General features: G+C 37.6%; 1 protein-coding gene across 1 annotated transcript in view; it reads right to left on the bottom strand.

Moving 5' to 3' along the window:
• The window catches only part of LOC125240991 (glutamate receptor 1-like), a 129,396-nt gene that overhangs the window by 103,219 nt on the left and 3,005 nt on the right, over window positions 1-23,172 (bottom strand). Inside the window, exons 2-3 of the mRNA XM_048149239.1 lie at window positions 16,493-16,620; window positions 15,120-15,249 (exon numbers count right to left, since the gene is read on the bottom strand). Of these exons, the coding sequence (XP_048005196.1) occupies window positions 15,120-15,249; window positions 16,493-16,620 (258 nt within the window). The remainder of the gene's footprint in view (window positions 1-15,119; window positions 15,250-16,492; window positions 16,621-23,172) is intronic.

Below are 23,172 nucleotides of genomic sequence, written 5' to 3'. Positions count from 1 at the left end.
TCATGTCTAGGTATCTTAACTGTAGACGTAGGGCCAGTCACTGATTAATGTTAAATATGGCGGGGTAGCTCTCACTCCTAAGAGAACAGTCAAAACCATCTATACGATGAATAATTACAATTACAGACGGTTTGATGCAACGTACCCTTAGGGTGAGTAGCACCAAACTGTAAAAACTTCTCATACACGAATGAAAAGTTTTGACAGTTCTATACGGGATGACAGCTGCCGCGCCATATTTGACATTGATCAGTGTGTTAAAGTGTGTTGGTATATACAACTCGCCCTTATTGAGTCATCGTTCGTCATTCCGCCGCCGATTTCGTTGCTCATTGTTGGGCTATCCATCGTTATAGCAGGCTCGTTGCTCGGCGAAGAGATCGGCTTTTGCTGGGCTAGCTTGGAATGAGAATGCGCATAGTCGGTCGCCCTGTTGCCCGGGCGGGCGCGACGCAGGGCGGCGGTTGCTCAGTTTCCTGGGTGGGCTCGTTGAACAATTCAATGATTTTAGGGTTTCGTAGTGAGAATGGGCAAGAACGGAAACCTTATAGTTTTGTCATGTCCGTCCGTCTGTCCGTATTTCACAGCCGCTTTACTCAGTAACCATAAAGCCTACGTTGATCAATTTTTACACGAAGGTGTGTTTTGAGTGCCGCTACTAGGATTTGTAGATAAATAATGAAAAAAAATTAGGGGAGAGGGGGCACTTCATACATGTAACTAAGTATTTTTTTTTTATTTGGCAAATATCCTAGTGTGGTAGGTACCTACTTTATTAAATAATCGCTCTTTTTATGCCAAAACTCAAATTACGATGACAATAATTTAGTTTATTTTTTCGTAATGATCACTCATTCAACCTATAAAGGTTCAATGACCTCGCCGAGAAATATTAATCCTGTCAACAAATGTTGATCAGATGGGTTGTGACATCAGGTAATGGTTGATCCGACGGCAACAGTTAATATGAACAGTTTTTGTTGATCTGATGTATGACTGACTCTGCATACAGATGATGCTCGATCAGATCTGATATCTGATCAACAATAGTTGTCCCTTCTGGTTAGGTTACGTTAAGTCCAAATAGGAGGAGGTAGGGCATAGCGAATGATATTCCGCTTTGTGTGGTAGGGCACAGCACAGCGGATATTGTCTCGCTCGAATCTAGAGCAGAGCCCAACTGGGGAAGTACCTCCGCCTTACAGAAGACCGCAGCCATATAGCACTAGACCCTACTCTACTGTTGTGTTCCTGCCCCGGTGAGTAAGGTTGCCAGAGCTCAACGAGGGTGCGGGGTGCTGACGACGGGAGGACTTACGGAACTAATTTGTTCCGTCTATTGTCCTTTGAGTCGTCGGCAACCCAAACCCTCCTTTGAACTTGTACACTCCTTTTTGCTGTGCACACACAGCAAAGGGGAGTGTACAAGTTTCTAATGAGGTGCGACACTCTTTGAGTTGCAGGCGTCCATAGGTTACGGTGACCGCTTTTTATCAGGCGGACCGTATGCTTGTTTGCCACCGACGTAGTATAGAAAAAAAAAATAAGATTCACCTTTTTAACACGTATCACATGTCTTTTTATTTTAAAAATAGTATTTTTTACAGTTTAAAATCCTAGCTAAAAAGTTTTATTGTAAATATGACAAATAAGCCTGCGGCCTCACGTGCTTGGGAGCCTCTCAGAGACGCTCCAGGCCTTCGGCCCTATGCGGAGCTCGGCTTCCGGCCCTCGCTGGGTTTCGAAGCTCAGCGTTGGGCCTCCGGCCCGCCGCTTCGCTTTTCAGACACTTTTATTATAAATTGTTCTGCGTGGGAGCACTTGTAGTTGTCCGTCCGGAGCTCGGCCTACGGCCTCGCGTGCTTGGGAGGCTTGATATATTGTTGGATAGGTATTTAAAAAGGAAAAGGGGTTTACCGAAATCATTTTTTGATATTGTTAATATTTTCGGAAATAATTGCTCCAAAAGTAAAAAAAAATGGGTGTCTGCCCGCTAAGACTTATATGTATTCTGTGGTTCCATTTATAATTTGCGGTTGTGTAGAATCTCTGCTACAACTATTGCTAGGGTTCCGTAGCCAAGATGGCAAAAACGGAACCTTTATAGTTTCGCCATGTCTGTCTGTCTCTCTATCTGTTTGTCTGTCCGAGGGTAATTTCAGAGACCGTTTGCACTAGAAAGCTGTTATTTGGCATGAATATACAAATGTGAGTGTATTTTAGTAAAACGTCCCACTTTGCCGTTTACCATTAAGGCGAGATTTACTTGTATTTTAATATGAATAAACTGACCAAGCGGCTTTATAGCAATCGACAAAGAGGGACGTTTTGCTGTGCACACTCACAAATAATTATTAGTTATTAGGTATGTGACTAACATAATAAAGGGCATTAAAACTAGGCTTGTGCCGTTTCGTTCGTTGATCGGAGCGCTCCGATCTCTTTCAATCGCTCCCACGAACTAGTTCGCTCTTTTAGGTCTTTTGCTCATTTAGTTCAGCCAGACCAGCGACCATTGCGGTTGGAAAGATCAGAACGAATGGGACCGAATAGTGTCAAAATGATACTAATAGTGCACAGAGAGTAACATTCCGGGCCCAAAGGTTGTAAGTAACCGAACTTTAATATCAAAAATTTGACGTTTTTTTTGTTGCTCTGCTAAGTAGCTCTCGCTCTCAGTCGGCGCAGTCACACATTCGTTCTCGATCCAAACCGCTCGCGCTCGCCGATCCTATACTGAACTAAATGAGCAAAGACCGAATCTTGGAGCCTGGAAAGATTCAATTCATTTCGGTCATTGATGGGATTTTATTCCTAACAGTTCATAGTTCGTGAACGACACAAGCCTAATTAAAACACGAGTGCGGTTTTATGAAACGAGCTGTATTAGGTGAGTTTCATAATAAGATCACACTATTGTTTTAAAACCTAATTATGTGCAATATACAATTGTATACATAACTTTATCCATATAAATAATATTATAATATCTAAAAATATATAGGCTCCATTTATTTGTTTACGGTCTCTCAAAACAAATGACGCGCGCCTGTGCTGAGGCGCGCACGGCCTCCGGGTGATAATTAGGGTTCCGTACTTAAGGGTAAAACGGGACCCTATCACTAAGTCTTCGCTGTCCGTCTGTCTGTCACCAGGCTGTATCTTATGAACCGTGATAGTTAGACAGTTGAATTCTTTACGGATAATGTATTTATGTTGTTATAACAACAAATACTAAAAACATAATAAAGTGAATATCAAAACGGATAATGGTACGGAACGCACTTGGCCGGTTTTATTACTGTACGATATCGGCACAGAATAAGTAATAATACTACATAATATGGGCATCGGTTGCTGACAGCGTGATAGTAGAGATTACATACCTAGGCCGTTTAAGTGGGAAATGTCTCGGATACCATGTAATTGTCGGCTGAGGCGAAGCCGAGGTGGACTAGCATGTGATTCGAAGCTTTCCCATTTACCGACCGAGGTTTGTATAGGTACTATTTTTCTGTAAATCCGCCAAATGATGCGGGCTGTAGAGAATACCTACTCGATCAGCTGATCGTAAAAACCGGCTCCATATTGGAGTGACAAGGCCTAGGCCGGGAAAGTTGTACGAAATTCCATTACATGTCCTCTTCTGTTGCCACGCTCTAAATGGGTACTTCCGAGCCTATTTTTAGGCACGTATGACATTTCTCTGCATACTTGAGAATAAGTTATTTTCCCCTCACTAGCTCGGAAACACGTGTTTTGTCCTTTAATATCAGCGGGTAAAAACGCATTTTATCCACTAGTGGATAAAGTAATTTGACCTTGAATAGAGGCAAATTTTCTGCTTTAAAATTGATAAAAGTGGGTTAATCTAGTTATGAAGATGTTTTACCACCTGTGGAACTATTGGAAGCAGTGATAAACGCGTTTTTTGCGTTGTACTTTCCTCGCTATAGTGGAAAAAGTTTTTCCCCTGACTAGCTTGGAAACACGTGTTTTGTCCTTTAATACCAGCGGGTAAAAACGCATTTTATCCATTAGTGGGTAAAGTAATTTTGCATTGAATAAAGTCAAATTAACTGCTTTGAAATTGATAAAAGTAGGTGAATCTAGTAATAAAGATGATTTACCACCTGTGGAACTACTGGAAGCAGTGATAAACGCATTTTTTTGCGTTGTAGTTTCCTCGCTATAGTGAGGGGAAAAGTTTTGTGTTACACTCGGGTGCAAATGTATTTTACTTCTCGTGTTTTAAAAAACTCACAAGTTCAGGATTCTATTCAACTATAGAATCCTTTCACTTGCTCGTTTTTCAATTCCACACTCGGCGTTAAAATACAACTTTGCCCCCTTGTATAACAAATAACGTGTTACACACGAGTGCAATGTATTTTACTTCTCGTGTAAAATGTATTTTAATTCCACACTCGGCGTTAAAATACAACTTTGCACTCTTGTATAATAAATAACTATTTCACCACCCCAACTGGTAAAGGCTTTCTTTGCTATTCGAAAACAGATAGCAAAATTTCATTTAATCCACAAGAGTGCAAAGTAATTTCATACAAATTTTAACTTTATGCCTTAAGTGGGCTGGTAGATTTTACTTATAAATGATGATTTTGAATCATAAATATTGAATTATTCAATGGATTTGATTTCGTTTCATGTTTTATACTCAGTACTTTGTTCGTGTTGGTGTGGTGAAAAAGTTTGTGTTTCACTCGGTGGCAAAGTTTGTTTAACCTTCGTACCTTGAAATCCTCGCAACGCTCAAGATTCCACTTTTTGAATCTTTAATCTCTTAATATTGGAATCTTTCGCTTGCTAATATTGGCACGTGCGGTTTTTTTCATATGGTTTATTGTTATTTATCGTAAGTTTTAGTATTTAATTGTTAATAATTTTAAGCCTGTTTGGATGCAGACCAATACATCAGCCACTGGCAGTACGTCTACGTCATTACAAGCGTTTCCTTGCGATCAGTGCGACAAATCGTTCTCTACAACTCGTGGTCTAAAAATTCATATAGGAAAATGCCACAAAATTGTAAATCCGCCTATCATCGCCACATGTCCACTCATAATAGGACACCAACCCAGCCCTCTAACACCTGACATCGATGTAAATAACTTAATTCCTCCTCCACCTCAGCTATCTCAAAAATAATTTTCCTGTAATCAAAAGAATACCGCGTGGAGCAAGGATCACCGTAGCTAGTCGACTAACCGACGTTATCAATACCTGCGTAGAAAGCAACAGCACTGATTCTTGGAAACACTTACTAACCTTTTCCTTTTCCACTCTTCATGCGACTTCTGATAATAGATGACTGTCACTCACACAAAAAATAAAAAACAACTGTGCCCACCCCTTAATCACAACCCTTCCGTTAATCAGAAAAACAGCTGTTCATCATACCGTTCTAGCAACAATTTAAAAAAGACTGTTGAGGGAAAAGTTAGCAATGGCGACCTTAAAGGAGCCGCACGCTTGCTTTTTTCAACCGACGTGCTGTCTGTGGACTCACCTGAGACTTTATCGGCTTTGCGCGACAAGCACTCGTCTGGCCCAGCAACTCCATACTTTTTAGATCCGCCTACAGAACCTAATGTGTGTCTTCAAGTACAAGAAAAAGACACAATAAATGCAATTTTCACATTCAAAACGGGTTCGGCAGCAGGTCTTGATGGAATTTCTCCACAATACTTAAAAGACCTAACCTCACACTGCGTCGGCGATGCTAGCAAACGCCTCGTTATCGCTCTTACTAAATTAACCAACTTCATGCTGTCTGGAAAAGTAAACCCCCTCTTTGTACCCATTATTTATGGCCCAAATCTTATTACCCTTACGAAAAAAGATGGGGGTATATTAGGCCCATTGCCGTTGGTTCAACTTTTAGTCGTTTAACATCCAAAATTTCTGTGCGACATATACCTACTTACAAAATTACAGAAAGAATTCGAACCTGTACAACTCGGCTTTGGCACTAGGGGTGGGTGTGAAGCGGCAGTACACGCTCTCCGCACCTGCCTTATCAATGACCAGTGTGAGGTAGTGCTTAAACTGGATGTCAAAAATGCATTTAACTCGCTCAATAGGGACGCCCTGCTTGCAGAAGTCAATAACCACACTTCAGAACTCTACAATTATTTATTAAATTGCTACGCAAATCCCTCAAAATTGGTATACAAAACCCATGAACTCTCCTCTGAAGTAGGCTGCCAGCAGGGCGATCCTCTCGGACCAACCGTTTTTAGTCTAGCCATAAATCCTATTATTCAAAATCTAAATTCAAAATTTAACGTATGGTACTTAGATGACGGTACCCTAGGAGGTGATGCTAACACAGTATTAGCTGACCTATTGGAAATAAAAAATAAATTTCAACGAATTGGACTTGAATTAAATTCCGATAAATGCGAATTACCTATATCTCAACAGTCTTAATCCCGACGCCATTCAAAAATTTCAAGCAATTACGCCTAACATTAAATTTGTCAACAAGGACTCATTAAACCTCCTAGGGTCACCCATCTTCGAAGAAGCCATTCCTAACGTCATTACAAACGCGACTTCCTAATTCAAAAACTGCGCTGATCGCTTACTCGAGATAAATTCTCATTCCGCTCTGACTATTTTAAAATTCTGCCTTTTTGTACCAAAATTTACTTATTTGCTTCGCTGCTGCCCTTTTTGGAAGCACCAAAATTTATTATCACCTATTGACGACTTCATTAGATCTTCTTTAGACTCAATTTTAAACATTCAGCTCAGCGAGCGTTCCTGGAACCAGGCGTCCCTTCCCATCAGATTCGGCGGGTTGGGTACGCGCAAAATTTCTAGTGTTGCTTTGCCGTCGTTTCTATCACCTGTCCACGGCACGTCCGCCCTCGTAGGTAAAATATTAAGGGCCTGCCCTTTAAACTTCGAGACGGCGTGCCTGACGGACGCTAGAAACGCCTGGCTGACGGCTTGTCCGAGTCAAATTTTTCCTAAAAAATTACATATCCAACGTTGCTGGGACGACACTATTTGTACCTTCGACGAACTCCTTTCCAGTCCTGGTACCACTGCCACAATGCGGGCGCGGCTGTTAGCAGCCGCAGAAAAGGAATCCGGCCAGTGGCTGCACGCTTACCCTTCGCCTCCCAGTGGTCTAGAGCCTGATACCCTGCACCTAGCCGTGAGCCTCAGGCTCGGAGTAAAGGTCTGCACCCCTCATAGGTGCCCCTGCGGCACAACCGTCGACGAGCTTGGACACCATGGCCTTTCTTGTCAACTCAGCCCTATTTAGATTTATTTTAGTTTAGATTAGTTTTTAATTTAATTTTAAGTTGTTTTATTATTTTTTTAGAGTTAGCTTGTTATTTATTTGTTACTTAAGTTTTATTACCTTAATAAATCTCTGTAGTACATATTAGAAGGTTACTTAGTATGTACAATAGAAGGATATTGATTGCAGAGAACAGTGGCAACAGCGCACAATAGCAAACAACCAATCGTGGAGAAGGTGTTCCCTGATTGGTCCATTTGAATCAGATCAACAATTGACGGAGCGGATTTGTATAAAAAATGCTATGAATAGTTCGTAATTTTGCCGGCAGATGGACAGCAGTTGTTGATCCGATCGGAGCCACATTTGTATGCCGAGTCATACATTAGATCAACAAAAACTGTTGTGATCAACAATTGCCAACGGATCAACAATTAACTGATGCCAAAACCCGTCTGATCAACATTGACCGAGTGGAGATATCTATATATATATATATATATATATATATATATATATATATATATATATATATATATATATATAAAATAAATACATAGTACAAAAAATAAATACGAGATGCCTTTAAACGAAAACTCGTATTTTTGATAAACCCTGTATACTTAAAAATAAATAACAAAAACCAAAGAGACTCAAAATCTAATCGGGCCATGGGAATAATAGTTCCCACACAGGCAAATTCCAGCCAGGCAATGGGATAGAGTCATCCCGCATCCTAATTCTGGTCATATCACAAGGATGCAGGAGTATTTAGCAAAATATATGATTATATTACCTGACAATCATTAAGATCATGAAAATACCAAAAAACGGTTCGATATATCTCCTTGTGTTATTCTTAAATTCAGTATAGTGTTCGGATTTGTAAACAAACCACTAACATCACTGGTCAAGTGAATTTAAACGACTGCCAAAGATATATTATGCGATTTAGAAGCGTGTTGTGAATGTAGATCATAAAATACTATTTTCAGAGATTCGCAAAATATTTTGTAGGAGGTTTGGAGTTAAAACCTGACTACGGTAACCGATATAAGGTGTGGGAGGAATACATACCTTCGCCTTGTAAATAATATAATAAGACAAAATCGAGTATGACAGTTAGTTATTTGGCCAGGCGATGGGATAACCGTAACCCACATTTTTATTTCTGGTTTAAAGGAACATCTCCGACTTTCGTAAATGCATTTTTTACAAGGCGTTCAATACGGTTGTAACAGTATATACAGTACGTATGAAGACACGCTAGTTCTTTGGGGCCTGGTAAAGGGTTAATCGCGTATGACTACATAATATTAAACTGACCTCCAACGTTTCAGGGACGGCGTTGTCCCCGTGGTCTCGGAGAAGACTGGCTTGATATGAAATCAACACCTTCTGACAGCCGCGCGAGTTTTTCGAACTACCTGCACATGGTTTTGATTATCAACTTTAACTGTTTGCGCACTAGGGATGTTACTCTGTCGACACACAACACTGACGATATTCGATTTAACGACTGTCGATATTATTTTCCGCTTACACTTATTAATGACAGCTTCACGCACTTTTCTACTGTAGAAATGGCGTAGCCATTGAAATCAATAAACATCTCAATTTCAATCGGGACGAAGGTTTTAGGATCTCATCCACATGGAATCCTGAGGTACTACCTATGTTCGTTTAACTATTAAATATAGTGAATTAACTAAGTATATGAAACTCAACATTTTATAGGCACTAAAAGCGACATTAGATCGATTAAAATAATTTAACTCAAATAAGTAGCGTGAAATTTTGAAATACAAAAGTTGCTCTACGTCGTTTAAATCACAAGAGCCACGTTTTGATAGAGCTTACTTTCCGAAAGAAAAGTTTTTCATAACTTTTCCTGAGAGTGTAGGCGGGTCTTAACTGTCGGAGGTGAAATATGTAAATAGCTGGGAAGCGTTCAAATAATAGTCTTTCTGGAGATTTAGAGGAGGTTTAATAATCTCATACATTTAGGTATGAGATTTCAATGGAAGTTTTATAACGTATTTAAAGTTTATTTTATATGCTGTTTCTGAGGTTTCGTCAAAAAGTAGTGTTATCGTTAGAAAATAAATTTTGGCAGTATATTAATTAGAAAGGTGTGTGTGGTTATTATACCTAATAGGTATGTATTTTTAAAAACTACATGAGGAACCTGAAAGATTTTGACCACGCATTTGGAGGTCAAACACAAAAAACTGTTTAACTACCGTAGGGATTTAAAAATATTGGTAAAATATTTCGGGTTATTCAGGCCCCGGCCCACGGTGTATATTTTCAGTTGTGGTCCATTAGTAAACTAGTCATCTGAGATTATTATTATAATTCCCAGTTATAAAAATATTCATCAGGCAGACATGCAAACAGATTGAAGCGTCCGAAGCTTTACGATTAGGTATAAATCCGCAATTTCTGTAAAGCAACACAATAAAGAGAATGCAGTAAGCCGGCTCGACTTCCGAGCTCACCCCGTTCGCAGTCTCCCTTTATCTTAATATTCACTGATATTAAAAAGTTAATCCGCAAAAATAACAGGAGCACCCACCTCGGTCGCTGTTATCACAGACGTCTAAGGAAAACAAGACCCGTGCTTAAAATGCAAAGGTAAAAATATTAACCAATTGCTATGTCTCTGCTCGAGTTGAGTTAAAACTTTTCATACCTATATGGAAATCGAAAACTAATAGTAATATCCCTTCAATGGCTAAGAGAGAAAGGAAATATTTTTAAAGAGTTTGGATTGAGTGAGATTTAAGCTTACGATAGTTTACGAGGTTGTAAAGTCAAAAAAGCGGAATTTATTAAGCCTAGATAACGTTTATTTTATTACTAAAAAATATTGTCTTGGGAGAGACCTGAACTAACGGACTCCGGAGAGAACCCACACAAAGCAATTTTACCTACACCTACACACGCAGCAACACTCCGCAAGCATATGCCACTCACCTTCCAACTCACTCAAATACTCAGTGGTCACGGGTATCATAAAGCCTACCTAGCACGCTTTAACATCACCAACCTGTCCATGCGATAACACTACACCACAAACAAACCATCGACCATCTACTTTAATACTGTCCTAAGTACTGTCACAACCGATACGACCATGAATTTATCTGCGATATAGAAAAAAAAACGACATATCGGAAATAATAGGAAAAGAGTCACCTATAACATCGTTCCAAAAATTTACCTGTAAAATAGTAAACACATCAAAAAAATAAATAAAAATACATATAACATAAATAACTTATACATAATGTAACAACCTAATATTTATCTAACAGTAAAAACCTCAAAAACAGCAAACACAGTAAAACCTGGTTAAGTGGGAACTGGATAAGTGAGAAAACTCTATATCTGGGACCAAGGGTGCGGTCCCGACACTTTTAGCACCGATTCACCTCTATCAGTGAGACAAAACAGACCTCTATAACTGAGATTTGCCTTTTCGAGTTTATAGTCACATGTACCTCTACTAGAGGGACAAAGTGTATATTTTACCTCTGTTACTAAGACTGCTCGAAAAATTACATTCTCTTAATTGTTTGATTACAATTTTATGATAATTTACCTCTGTATCTGAGATACAGTCAGTCTATGCCCTCTGTAACTTGGATTTTATTTAAAATTAATTTCCATATTTTTAACAAGTCATTCTTAGTCCATCCTTAAATTACGCGATCACTTATTTGGTTAACGCGAGTTTGATGAGTTTTTTTATTTATTTTTAAGTTATTACAAATATCGAAATAAAAACTAAAATCTCGATCAAAATTACATAAAACATAGAATAAGAATAAGAATAATATTTATTTGTATAACACAGGTGTTAAAACGGTCTTATTTAAAAAAATACCTTCATAATATAAAAGTTCTAAGATGCAATGACGTTCCTTACATGTATTTTATTTAAAGACAAGGATTGTTTACCTTTCCTTTTTACATGATAAAACTAATAATAACTATAAAATGATTGCAAAATATAATTTATTACCTCTATAACTGACATATCCTCTATTCTAACATTTCTAACCTCTATTAGTGATAACCTCTGTAATTGAGACAGACAGTTTGTTATACCTGTCTAACTGAGACCCTTTATAAGTGGTATACTTCTTTTACAGAGCCAAGTTCTCTCGCCCCTTGAAGTCTCACTTATCCAGGTTTCACTGTATATTAAATAAAGTATTAAGAGTTATCGGCCGCCCGTACTGAAAGCGAGGACCATTAACTAAAAAATAGACATTAAAAACCTGTTTACTTCAGTAAACAATACATTCAATTTTCGACAAATTATAACCATTTAGTATCCCTCTTTAAATAAATGAATTGAAAATGTTTTTTTTTTCTTTAATAGTAGACCATATTCACAATAGTATTAAATGGATAACCTTTTCACCACCAAGAGTAATAGGTTGGTCCAAAATATCGATTTGTAAAAGTCCACTGGTTACGAGGCATTCGGAATAAATATCTAATTTGGGTTCCATTTTTGACTGTGATAGTCAACTTCGCCGCAAATGAAAGTATTTTTAGGTAGTTTCTATTTTGTTTAAGAATATTCTCGAAAAGTGCTTCTAATCGACAGTTGATTGCTCTCTACATTCATTGCTCTCAAAGCACATCTTTAGAGTAACGGAATAATTATGAATAAAAAAGTTACCGTCACATCATCATCCTCTCTGGCTTCTGCACTTGCATGTTTTTTAGTAACGGGTAAATAATTGGCCCTTTTTTATTTCCACAGATATAGGACATAGATATTTTGACTTTTTCATTAATGATCTCTCCATTTTAATAGAAGACTTCCTTAAACAAACGGAAAACTATGTACATAGCTGCAAAATGATAGGTGCCTTTCTCATTTTTCAGATGAAATCTGCCAGTGTCAGAATCATAATTATTATCCTTCACATTTTTTTGGAATTTAAATCATGTTTTTACTAGGGCTGCATTCAGAAAATGTTGTAATCTAGGTAAACCAATAAATATATTTCAAGCCTTAGATTAATAACACCAGATAGTGTGTCCGAACATCCTAGTGCAGCCATGCCAAGTGTGAATTTTTTTCGCACTTGTGTGATTGTATCCGAACGGCCCTCGCAGTACTCAATTTCAAGTCGTTCTAAAAACATCTCCCGAAAAAAAAATTAATTTGCGAGTAATATTGTAGTTTTTGTCGAGAATGGATGTTATAACACAACATATAATAAAAATAAATCGCCCGATATTACATTCCACGCGAAAGTATAGAGTTTAATGTGATATTTTTACGAAATCGTAAATACTAAAATTGAAATTTTTCTTGTCCGCCATTTCTTATAAATGTTGCCAGTCCAATGATTTTTTTTTCCGCCAAATGATGTTTAAAATATAAGTAACAAGAATTTTAGGTTCTTTGCATGTATATTTAAAGAAATACATTTTAAAATGAAAAATAATATTTTCCTAAGTTTTCTCAAAGACACAAATTTTGTTGTTTTATCGAAATTCTAATACTAGCTAAGTATTATAGCATAATTTTTCTTCATTTTAGATTTCTGACTAATCTGCTTCTGTCTGTCTGTGCAACGTACGAATGTCATGGTACTCGTATTTCAGTCAGTCTCAGTACAAGAAGTACTGAAATTGACTGAACTAGCATGAGAAATACGAACGTTTCCGGAAAAATACGAAGGAAAAGCTTTTCGCACTACTACAACTTTCGATATATGCCTGTACGTGGGAGCTAGAAAAGAATAATTCTTTCTCGCTCCCACTTACAGGATAGTAATTGGATGACTTTGGTGCGGCAGGGTCCTCGTACGGTCATGTGTTAGCACTATAATAACACTCCCAATTTAATTGTAGATGTTAAAAACAAATCAATTGCATAAGTAGAACAGTTCTTAAGATATTTGGAAATGTGACAGACAGACAGACGGACAGAGTCGCATCAAAAGGGTTCCTGCTGTACCCGGTTACTTCAGATGCTTAATAGGTAACCAAACAGAAATTTATTTGTATAGGCACTCAATATGTTTATTTTTAAAATAAATTAATTTCAACCATTACTTACAACATTTCCATGGAGCACACACTAAAAATTATTAAGTATGTAGTAATTAATTATTATAACCAAGTACAATGACTTTGTAAAAATCCCAACTTCGAGCGAAATCATTTTTCTCTGGCAACATTTTTTATATGCATGTGTGCGTGGGGTGAGCGTAAAACAGGCGCGTTCCACGCACACATCGATCGGGTTTTGGCTTCATTGTTGGCCGATCAGTTGTATGGAAACTAGTATTCTATATGTAATATTTCTATGTTTCAAGCTTTGCGTGGCAATATCCCAGTTGCTGCTCGAGAAATTACCGGAAGAAGGTACTCTCGAAAGCTAAAAAGAAGTTTGTAAAAATGTGCAGACTCCAGAGCCAAGAAGTTTGAGCATTTTTTATAAGAAACAATTTCATGAGACTTTGTTGTTTTATTTAGCGACAGATCATAGTTCGTTTAAATCTTTGATCTTCCTATTTGCATAACAATATTTTTTTATTAGCTATATGATTGGAATCAACACATTAAAATTAAAATTCGATAAATCACTAGACAAAATCAGACCATAAGACAGGCAATGGATCATACAGGACGTCAATGTCATAGAGTAATAGAAACAGAGAGAGCCTCACTGAAGACCGGCTGTGACCCAACAATGGCAGACATTTTTTTTTTTAACTTTTTTTATGGCTTGGTGGCGAAACACTCAAGCCAGCAATGGCAGACGGTTTGCGATGTGCAAACACGATTTAAAATCAAAATCATGATAATTCAGGTCAAGAGAAAATCAATTCTTCATTTAATTTATCAAAAATTAATTATTTTACATGAATTTTAGAAATATATTGTTTTTAACTATAAAATAATGACTCACTGCACCGTGTGCAAACACTATTTAACAAAAATACTGGTCACACTCTTGTTTTGCAGTTTGTTGGTTTATGATTATGAACATTAATGAATATCGTGATTTTACGTATAATAACGTGATAATGTATTAATTTACGCGTGAAAAGTTACTCCGTATTTTTTTTTCTTTCGATTGTTGTAATTTTTACACATTTTGATAACGCATGTAGGCATATTTTCTTATTTTTCTGGAGATGTTTTCGCCACGGGCGCCTCGATCCGACTGACGGGAGATTAGTGGATGAGGTCATAGACAAAGCTATCAATGTGGATGATGGAATCACAGGTTTTTCTTCGGAGTTATCCGTCCATAGAATTGTAGGTTCATGGTCAATGTATTAGTTTTTGTTTGATAAAACGGAGATCCACTTCATCGCCTTCACCCACGTTACTTTAGTTACCTACACAAATGTGTAATGCATAAATCTACATAGAGGCAGCAAGTTCAAGTTCCACCCAGGACAGTATTTCGCCCACTTTTAAATTTATTATTTTAAGCTTCATATCGCTCAGTGATGTGTATGCTGGTTAAAAATAAATAAATTATGTAACTACGTTAATCATTAACGCTTCTGGTAACATATGACTTTAATATTAGTACTTACCTAGAAATGCTGTAAATGGCTTCATGGTTTATCTTATAAGTAGGTACACTTTTACTCTCGTTTCTAGAAATTTACAACGAGCTGTAAAATGGGGCTATTAAGTAAGTGACGTCGCCATCGTTAGAGTAGAACTAGACTTGGGCGAGGAGTATTTGTCATCTTGCCGATTATTGTCGGTGCCTGCTGATGATCGACGGAAAAAAGATATCCTCTTAGAACATTAAGCACATCAGATCTAAATAGGTACGCACCGTCATGCGAGTCGTACATGTAGATGATCTCGGTCCATCCATACCACACGATTGTATCAACAATAGCCTTGTGATAGTCAGGCCTCATGCTCACAGCGTGGTCGATCAGTCCCGACGAAGGCGGTATCACCTGTCAAAAACAATTCTAGAGAATAGGTAGGCACATACGAAATATAGGTCAGCAATTCCCGAAAAGTTAGTACATTTGGATCAAGTCTCCGATTTTGATAGAAATTGGTAGGCTGATAGAGTCCACGATGCTGAGCAAGATCCACTAGGTTTCCCAAAATATCCTAGGCAGTTCGTATGAAACTTTCCTTTTTTGTTACCGAAAATGTATAAAAATCTGGTAACAAAAAAGGTAGGTTTCATACAAACTATGTAGGACATTTTGGGAAACCTAGTGGATCTTGCTCAGCATCATGGATTCTATCAGCCTACATACCTACCAATTTTTATCGGCATCGCGCGTGCTCAATGAAAATGCTCCTCGTTACGGAGCGAAACATGTCGAGCGACCTTCGACAATTTTGCGTAAGTTACCCGATTTTACATGTTTAATGTGGCAGTGTCTCACGGTAGTTTTATTATTAAATAAAATAAGCGACATAGCGGACGCTCTCGTAGATATTAATCCTCTCAATTCTCTCCAATCCCGGGGATTCTTTTATTTATGCTGTTTACTTAGTTAATAATGTTATTATCTAAGTACTTACCTACCTATTAAAAAAACTGAACACATTCAATGTACGCAAAAATAATAATAAAATTGTACCTACCTAATAATACATAAGTCTACTTTATGGTCAAGATTATTAGCCTCAATAAAATGTTAACGTCGTAATATTTTTCCATCAAGGAAAATTAAATAATGCGTACCTACATAGTTCCACAGGGCTGTGGACGATATTAACAAGTACCTAACGAAAGCAGAAACTATTTCATTATAAGTTTGTGGTAAGCAGAATGTAATCGACCTTTCAAGACTTTGAACTTTGCCTTACTGTAATTAATTATTATTTATCAATCTTCTAGTAACGTAAGTTGTTGAGGATTGAGGATACAAGTACCTTAATGCTACCCCTCTCAGTAGTTTTAAAACCTCAGAGCATAAAATATTATAAAGGATTACTAGTAGATGTTATTTCATATATCTATGTTTAAAACATGGCCACACGTTGTGAATTACGTATTAGAACATCACATGTATCGTACATCGTTTTACAGTAGATTTTTCGATTAGGTACCCTTCAAGTTTACGATGTACGTAATGTGCATTATAGCAAGGATAGCACCTGCTGTCGTAAAGTTAAACCGGATTTACTGTAAAATAATGTTATAAAACAGATTTTTTTTATTAAAACAATGATTACCTTCTCAGGGAACCATGGCGTCACAAACGGCATCTGAAAGGTGTTGGTGTACGAATGGAGTGTGTCGAACGATTCGGGCGTCACCGCGCCGAGCATGCCAAACACCCCGCGCGCAAATTGGTTGCATACTGAAACAAACACTATGTGTTATGAATTTACTTTCGGTATTTGTCTTTAAGAGAACTGGTACTTAAATGGAAAAATATTTGTGCAGAATTGGATATCATCGACAATTCTCGAACTCGAACTTACATTTCGATACCTCCTAAGTAATAAGGATACTGATCCAAGTGCAAAATCATGATTTTACAGGAGAGCCGTTCAAAGGTACAACGAAACTTGCGTATTTTTTCACATAATAACAAAACTTTGGATTTGTATTAACGAATTAAATAAAAAAAAATCAGCATTTATGAAATTTTCAAATTTACATTAGTTTGTGATATGTACATGATCCAGTATACGAGTATTTTAGTGCACTTAGACATCAGTATCCATCAAGTAATTTTTTATAAAAAAAATTAAGGTTTATAAGATAATAGTAACTTAAAGGTTGAACACGCCAAAACTGAGGCATATAAATTCATTTTCTGCTTCGTTATAATTAAAGGTATAGAAATTTTAATGATGCCATTTAAATCGTAAAAAAGTATAGTTTTTAAATATATCAGTTACTTTTGTGAAAGATTTATATATGTAGCGATATCGAACAGGCAACTGAAACAACGTGAACTTATTTTGCACGAAAACACAAAAAATCCAAAACTCAGCTACAGGGATGTGGGTAAAAGATTAAAATTTCCACAATCCACTGTTTGTTGCGTATTGAAAAGGTTTTGGGAACGCCTACCTTTAGAGCAAGGGCCAGGAATTGGTGGGTTGCAGGGTATAAAGGATAAAAAAAAGAAGGAACGCATCTTAAGGATATTTGCTTCAAATTGTATGATGTTACCTCGTGACGTGGCTAAAAAGTAAAGATGTCCCAATCGTATGTTCAAAAGGTGAAACGTAGAGCAGGGCTAAGAAGTTTTAAAGCACAGAACGGCACCAGATCGGAATGTAAGACAGAAATCAGCAGCAGAAACTCGATTGAGAAACTATACGTAAATTTATTAACAAAATTTGACTGCGTTCTGATGGACGGTGAAACTTACATAAAATCCGATTTCTAAGAAATCCCTGGCCAAGAGTTTTATACCAGCAAAAATAGCACAGAGGCTCCCAAAGACTGTCAAATAAAAAAGATCTATGTTTCCAAAAAAAAAAAATACCTAGTTTGGCAGGCAATTAGCAGATGCGGGAAAGGAAGCAGCTCTTTTGTCACTACCGGAACAATAAACGGCAGCATCTATCAAAAAGAGTGCTTACAAAAGCGATTACTTCCATTTATCAAGAAACACCACTCCTGGCCTTTATTTTGGCCAGACCTTGCCAGATGTTACTACGCGAAACCTGTCATGGAGTGGTACAAAGCAAATGGTGTAGCCGTGGTACCGAAATATAGCTATCCACTAAATTGCCTAGAACTCCAGCCTATCGAGGAATATTGGAGTATAATGAAAGGGTTTCTTAAAAAGAGAGGCGGGGAGGTTAATTCCGCGGAGGAGCGGCGAAAACTGTGGACCTGGCGACAAAGAGGTATCCTGACGTGATGGTGCAGGCTCTGATGAGTCGTGTTCGAAGAAAAGTACGATCCATGGCTTATTCGTCGAGAAACCTTGACTAATTATGGTTTGCATTTAAAATACATTAAATTTGCTCATATTTAAATCAAACATCTTTTATTTATTTATTATATCTTTTTTATAATAAACATTTAAGTGTGCCCCATTTTTGGCGTGTTCGACCTTTAGACTGTTATAAGCAGTTTTTACCTCGGCAACTAAGTTTTAGTTGTATCAGTATTCAATATTATTTGTATCTCCCTCCGCATTAACTGCACGACGTAGAGTAGTAGTATAGATTGATAAACTGTGGCAGTAGTGCAAGTGACTTGTCTCAGTGGGTATACAACGTTCGATATTTAAAAAATGTTAGTTGCATCAGTATACGTCACTTTACTTCCAAAACTAATGTGAATTCCATCATGAAATTCAGTGGAAGGTATAATAAATACATACCTATGAAAAAAAAACGTATAATCGTAAAATTGACACTTGGCTCAGTATACTTAGGCATCGATTTATAAGGTGTTCATCAAGAATAGACTAGGCAAGTACCTAACAATACTTTCCATGTTTATGGTTCAAATGTAATAAGGACCGTTCAATTTGAAAGTTTTACACCCAGGGAATAATATAAACTGTATAGATTTATAATTGACATCTCAAATATATATTATTTAATAACTCTCATGTAAGATATTTCCAGTTTCTTTTATTCAGGATGGTCCGATTTTGTTTTTAGATTCCTCTCATCATGAGCTATCAGAATATACCCCATGTACGAGGTACGGTCCAAAACTTTCTGGCTGGAAAAAATTGGCGGCTTTAAAAAAAATAAAAATTATGTCATCGCGATTGTCATTTATTCTGCTTTTTCGTGTATGGTTTTGGGGTTTCTGTTGGTTCTGGTTTTGATTTTACAGCGTTTTAACAATAGGAAGTCGTAAAATTTTCGAAATGTTCAAATTGGAATATCGTTCCGTGATCAAATTCTTGACCAAGGAAGGGGTCAGCCCGACCGAAATAAAAAAAAGGTTTGATGCCGTGTACGGGGATTCTTCTCCGTCGTTTTCCACTGTAAAAGAATGGAGTAAGCAGTTTCGTTTAGGGCGGGAGTCCATCGACGACGAACCTCGTTCCGGCCGGCCTGTGGAAGTACTCACCGAGGACTGTGTCAAGTTAGTGGAAGAGGAAGTTCTGAGTGATCGAAGACTTAAGACTAAAGAAATAGCAGCAAGAACAGGGCTTTCGAAAACTTCAGTGCTTAGGATCCTTCATGAACATCTTCATATGAATAAAGTTAGTGCTAGGTGGGTACCCAAACTTCTTTCGAGTTTGCAGCGAACTGAGCGAAAAGCGTGTTCTCAAGAAGTTTTAGACGCGTATAGGCGTTACGGAAAAAGTTATTTGGAGTCGATTGTTACGGGAGACGAAACCATGGTTCTGTACTATGATCCTCTGTCCAAAAGGGAATCGATGGAGTGGCGTCGTCATGGCGAAAAGCCGCCTAGAAAGGCCAAGGTCACGCAATCCACCAAAAAGATAATGGCAACGGTATTCTGGGATTGTCACGGAATCCTAATGATTGACATAAAAGAAAGAAATACCACCGTAAATGGCAGTTACTACGCCACCCTTATTGAGCAGTTACGAGAGGCGATCAAGCAGAAGCGACGTGGAAAACTCAGTAGAGGTGTTCGGCTTCTCCACGATAATGCTCCCGTTCACACTGCTGCAGTTGCCAAAGCTGCTGTAGCAAAATGTGGCTTCGAGGAAATTCGCCACCCACCTTACAGTCCCGACCTGGCCCCAAGCGACTACTATTTGTTCTCGAGACTTAAGGCAGACTTAAGGGGAAGACGATTTTCTTCGGATGATGAAGTGGCTCAAGCGGTTTTCACCCATTTTGAGGACAAAACTCCAGATTATTTTTTCAAAGGGATAGAGATGCTTATCACGAGATCTGCAAAATGCATTGAAATAGAGGGGGACTATATCGAAAAATAAAAAAGGTTTTGTAAATATATCTACTTGTTTTCTTTGTTAGGCCGGACACTTTTGGACCGCACCTCGTATATTGGCCGATTTTTTGTAGTTTTCGAGTGCCCGCCCATGATGTGAGGAATCAAAAAAAAACTTGACTGTAAGGTTTGGACCATCCTGTATAGAAGTTATATGTATATAATTTACTATCTTGGTTCCAGAGAATAATTAATAATTGTAATTTTATTGATGTAGCTTTTATATATATATATTTTTTTTTTTATGGGATAGGAGGCAAACGAGCAGACAGGTCGCCTGATGGTAAGCGATCACCGCCGCCCATGGACACCCGAAACACCAGAGGTGTTGGAGGTGCGTTGCCGGCCTTTAAGATGGGTGTACGAAATAATCATCATTAATCATCATAAGAAAAAATCATCATTATGTTAGTACAGAACTAGGTAATCTATTAGTATATGTTTTGTGGCCCCCAAATAGACAAATCATTGAAAGGATGCTCGTAAGACAGACGATAAATTAGTAAGGTTCATAATATTGTCTTCGGTTACCGCGACAGTTACTCATGAAACAAATCTATAGAAACGGATTAAATGGCGTATAAATTTACAATTCATCCCGACGTTTCGTACACTTTACAGCGTTCGTGGTCAACGGCCTAACGGCCTATGAAGAAGATGTCACAATTCCTGAGGTCGGTGAAATGTCAAACGCCTCTACAAAATGCGGGAGTGTACAGGCTAGACTGTGAGTGCGGCCTGTCATAGGTGGGGCAGACGAAACGAAGTATTTCCACACGGGCACAGTATAATAAAGAGTACTATCGTACAGTATGGCCACTCCCGCTCCCCGCTGAAAGTGCCGCCCACCCCCTCTCGGTTACCTCACAGTTACCGCCTGTCAAAAATGCGAACAGTCGACCTGTCATATTTTAGACTGTGTGCTAGGAACGCGCCTCTTTCATATATTTGATCGCCAGTGTCCGAGGTGTGACACGGGTGAAGGAACACATAGCGGATGCAAAGCACCGGCGGCAAAAGTCTGCAGTCTCTGAACATGTCATGGATAAAATCAATCATGCTATAAAGTTAGATAAGCCTCTGGTTCTTGCTAAGGAGAAGTGGTATATACCCAGAATGTTGCGCGAGGCCATTGAGTTCAAGAAATATCCAAACTTTAATAGAGAAGATGGCTTTACTTTACCACCGGTTTGGGATCCAGTAGTACATCTGATAATGGAACAAGCACGATGAAGACTGTGAGGCATTTGTGTTGTATGGTGTTGGACATTTGCAGTTTGTTTTTGTCAATTTTGTGTAGATTAATTGATTAATTGTTTTTTAAGATAGTAATAGTATTTTTTTTGAATATTTTATAACTAGCTTTATTAAGGCAGGTTGCCTTAGAAATCTATATTATTTATGGTCATGGTTCGTTAATATTTCTTGTATGTGGGTAGCTTTTGCACATTGTAAGTTTTCCTCAGTCACCATTTGTTGCCGCCACCACCACCACCAGTTGACCACGAACGCTGTAAGGTGTTCAAAACGTCGGGATGAATTGTAAATTCATTATACGCGATTTAATCTGTTTCTATAGTTTTATTTCATTAGTAAGGTTCAGTTTTTTCGGAATCGCGCCTTTTCCACATCCAATTTTAAAAGAAAAAAGTATCAATAACAAGAACGAACGATATTCTATACTTTACGTGTCTACGTTAAACAAGTACCGAAGAAGAGATGGATTAAATCGGACGTTCACTTTATTTTCAAGTTCATTAAATTTAGCTTCACTGACAGGCTTTTAGGGTAATTGCATTAGGGTGCAATTACAATGGGGAGGGGGCGATTGAGCCGTTGTCAATATACTGTCTGTTGGGACTGTTAAATTGAATTGGTTATTTCGATAATCGAATACCTAGAGGTATATAAAATGTTACTTTAGGTAAGATAATAAGGTGTGACATATTATTTTAACTGTAATGATGAGTTTTACTCAGATAGGTTGAATGTAACTACGGTAAATTCTTATTCACAAGATAATTTTATATAATTATCGGCAGTTTTTCATGACCTAATGACCTGATAATATTGACTAGATGAGAAAGTCTTTTCGTATTTTATTCGTAGGTAGTTTAGTACCGTAGGTACCTAAACAAAAAAAAGTAAATAATTATGTTAACAGTAAAGTTACCATAGTAAAGTGATATACTTATTATTTACTTAGTTAAAAAATAATTAAATTACGAAATTTCCATTAATCAATATTAGACAAATAATTATGAAATTCTTATCATCGTTTCAATAAACAATTAAACATAGCTAATATTTATAGAACTTGCGGGTTTCTAGCTAGACTAGGATCATGACTTTGAACACGAGCCAAGTGCCGTTTGACCCTCGTCTGAAAGTGCGGTTAATTCTGACCTGAGGACTCGATGTATACATTCAATTAAGGTGCAGTGAGCTTATTCTTATCTCACTGTCATTGGGATAAGAGTGAGAGAGATGGTAGTGTGTACCCAGGAGTGCGTATGTGAGTATATACAAATACAGAACAACGTAATCGGAAGGTACTTTCCTTCAAACATGATATAGACGATTTTTAGAAGCATTTTTTGGCCCTCAGATACCTGACAATCTCCCAAGTTATCACTATCCCAAACAACTCATTACTCGAGTAGACCAAATACGAGCTAGACTTTTGTATGTAACAACTAGTTTTGCATGTGTGAGAATAACTTTAGAATCAATAGGCAAAAACTTTGTCTTTTTCTTCAAGCAGGTTATATATTTAAAAAAATGTATAATTATGTTTATTACAAAGTTATAAAAGTAAATATATCATTGCCACATAACAAAATATTGCTACAATAGCAAATATTTCGCGACGGTTTGTGTCCTTCTAGCGCCACGCCCGCATTCACCGGAAAACTCGCAGTTAACCGAACAGCCTCCGCCACCGTCTGCAACATCCTCTTTCACGGCCTATTGCCTTTGTTTTCTCTTTTAATTT

The sequence above is a fragment of the Leguminivora glycinivorella genome, chromosome Z, assembly GCF_023078275.1.
Source record: "Leguminivora glycinivorella isolate SPB_JAAS2020 chromosome Z, LegGlyc_1.1, whole genome shotgun sequence".
Classification (NCBI taxonomy): Eukaryota; Metazoa; Arthropoda; class Insecta; order Lepidoptera; family Tortricidae; genus Leguminivora; species Leguminivora glycinivorella.
The sequence above is the reverse complement of the archived record's forward strand: the minus strand, read 5'-3'. Positions and strand labels throughout refer to the sequence as shown.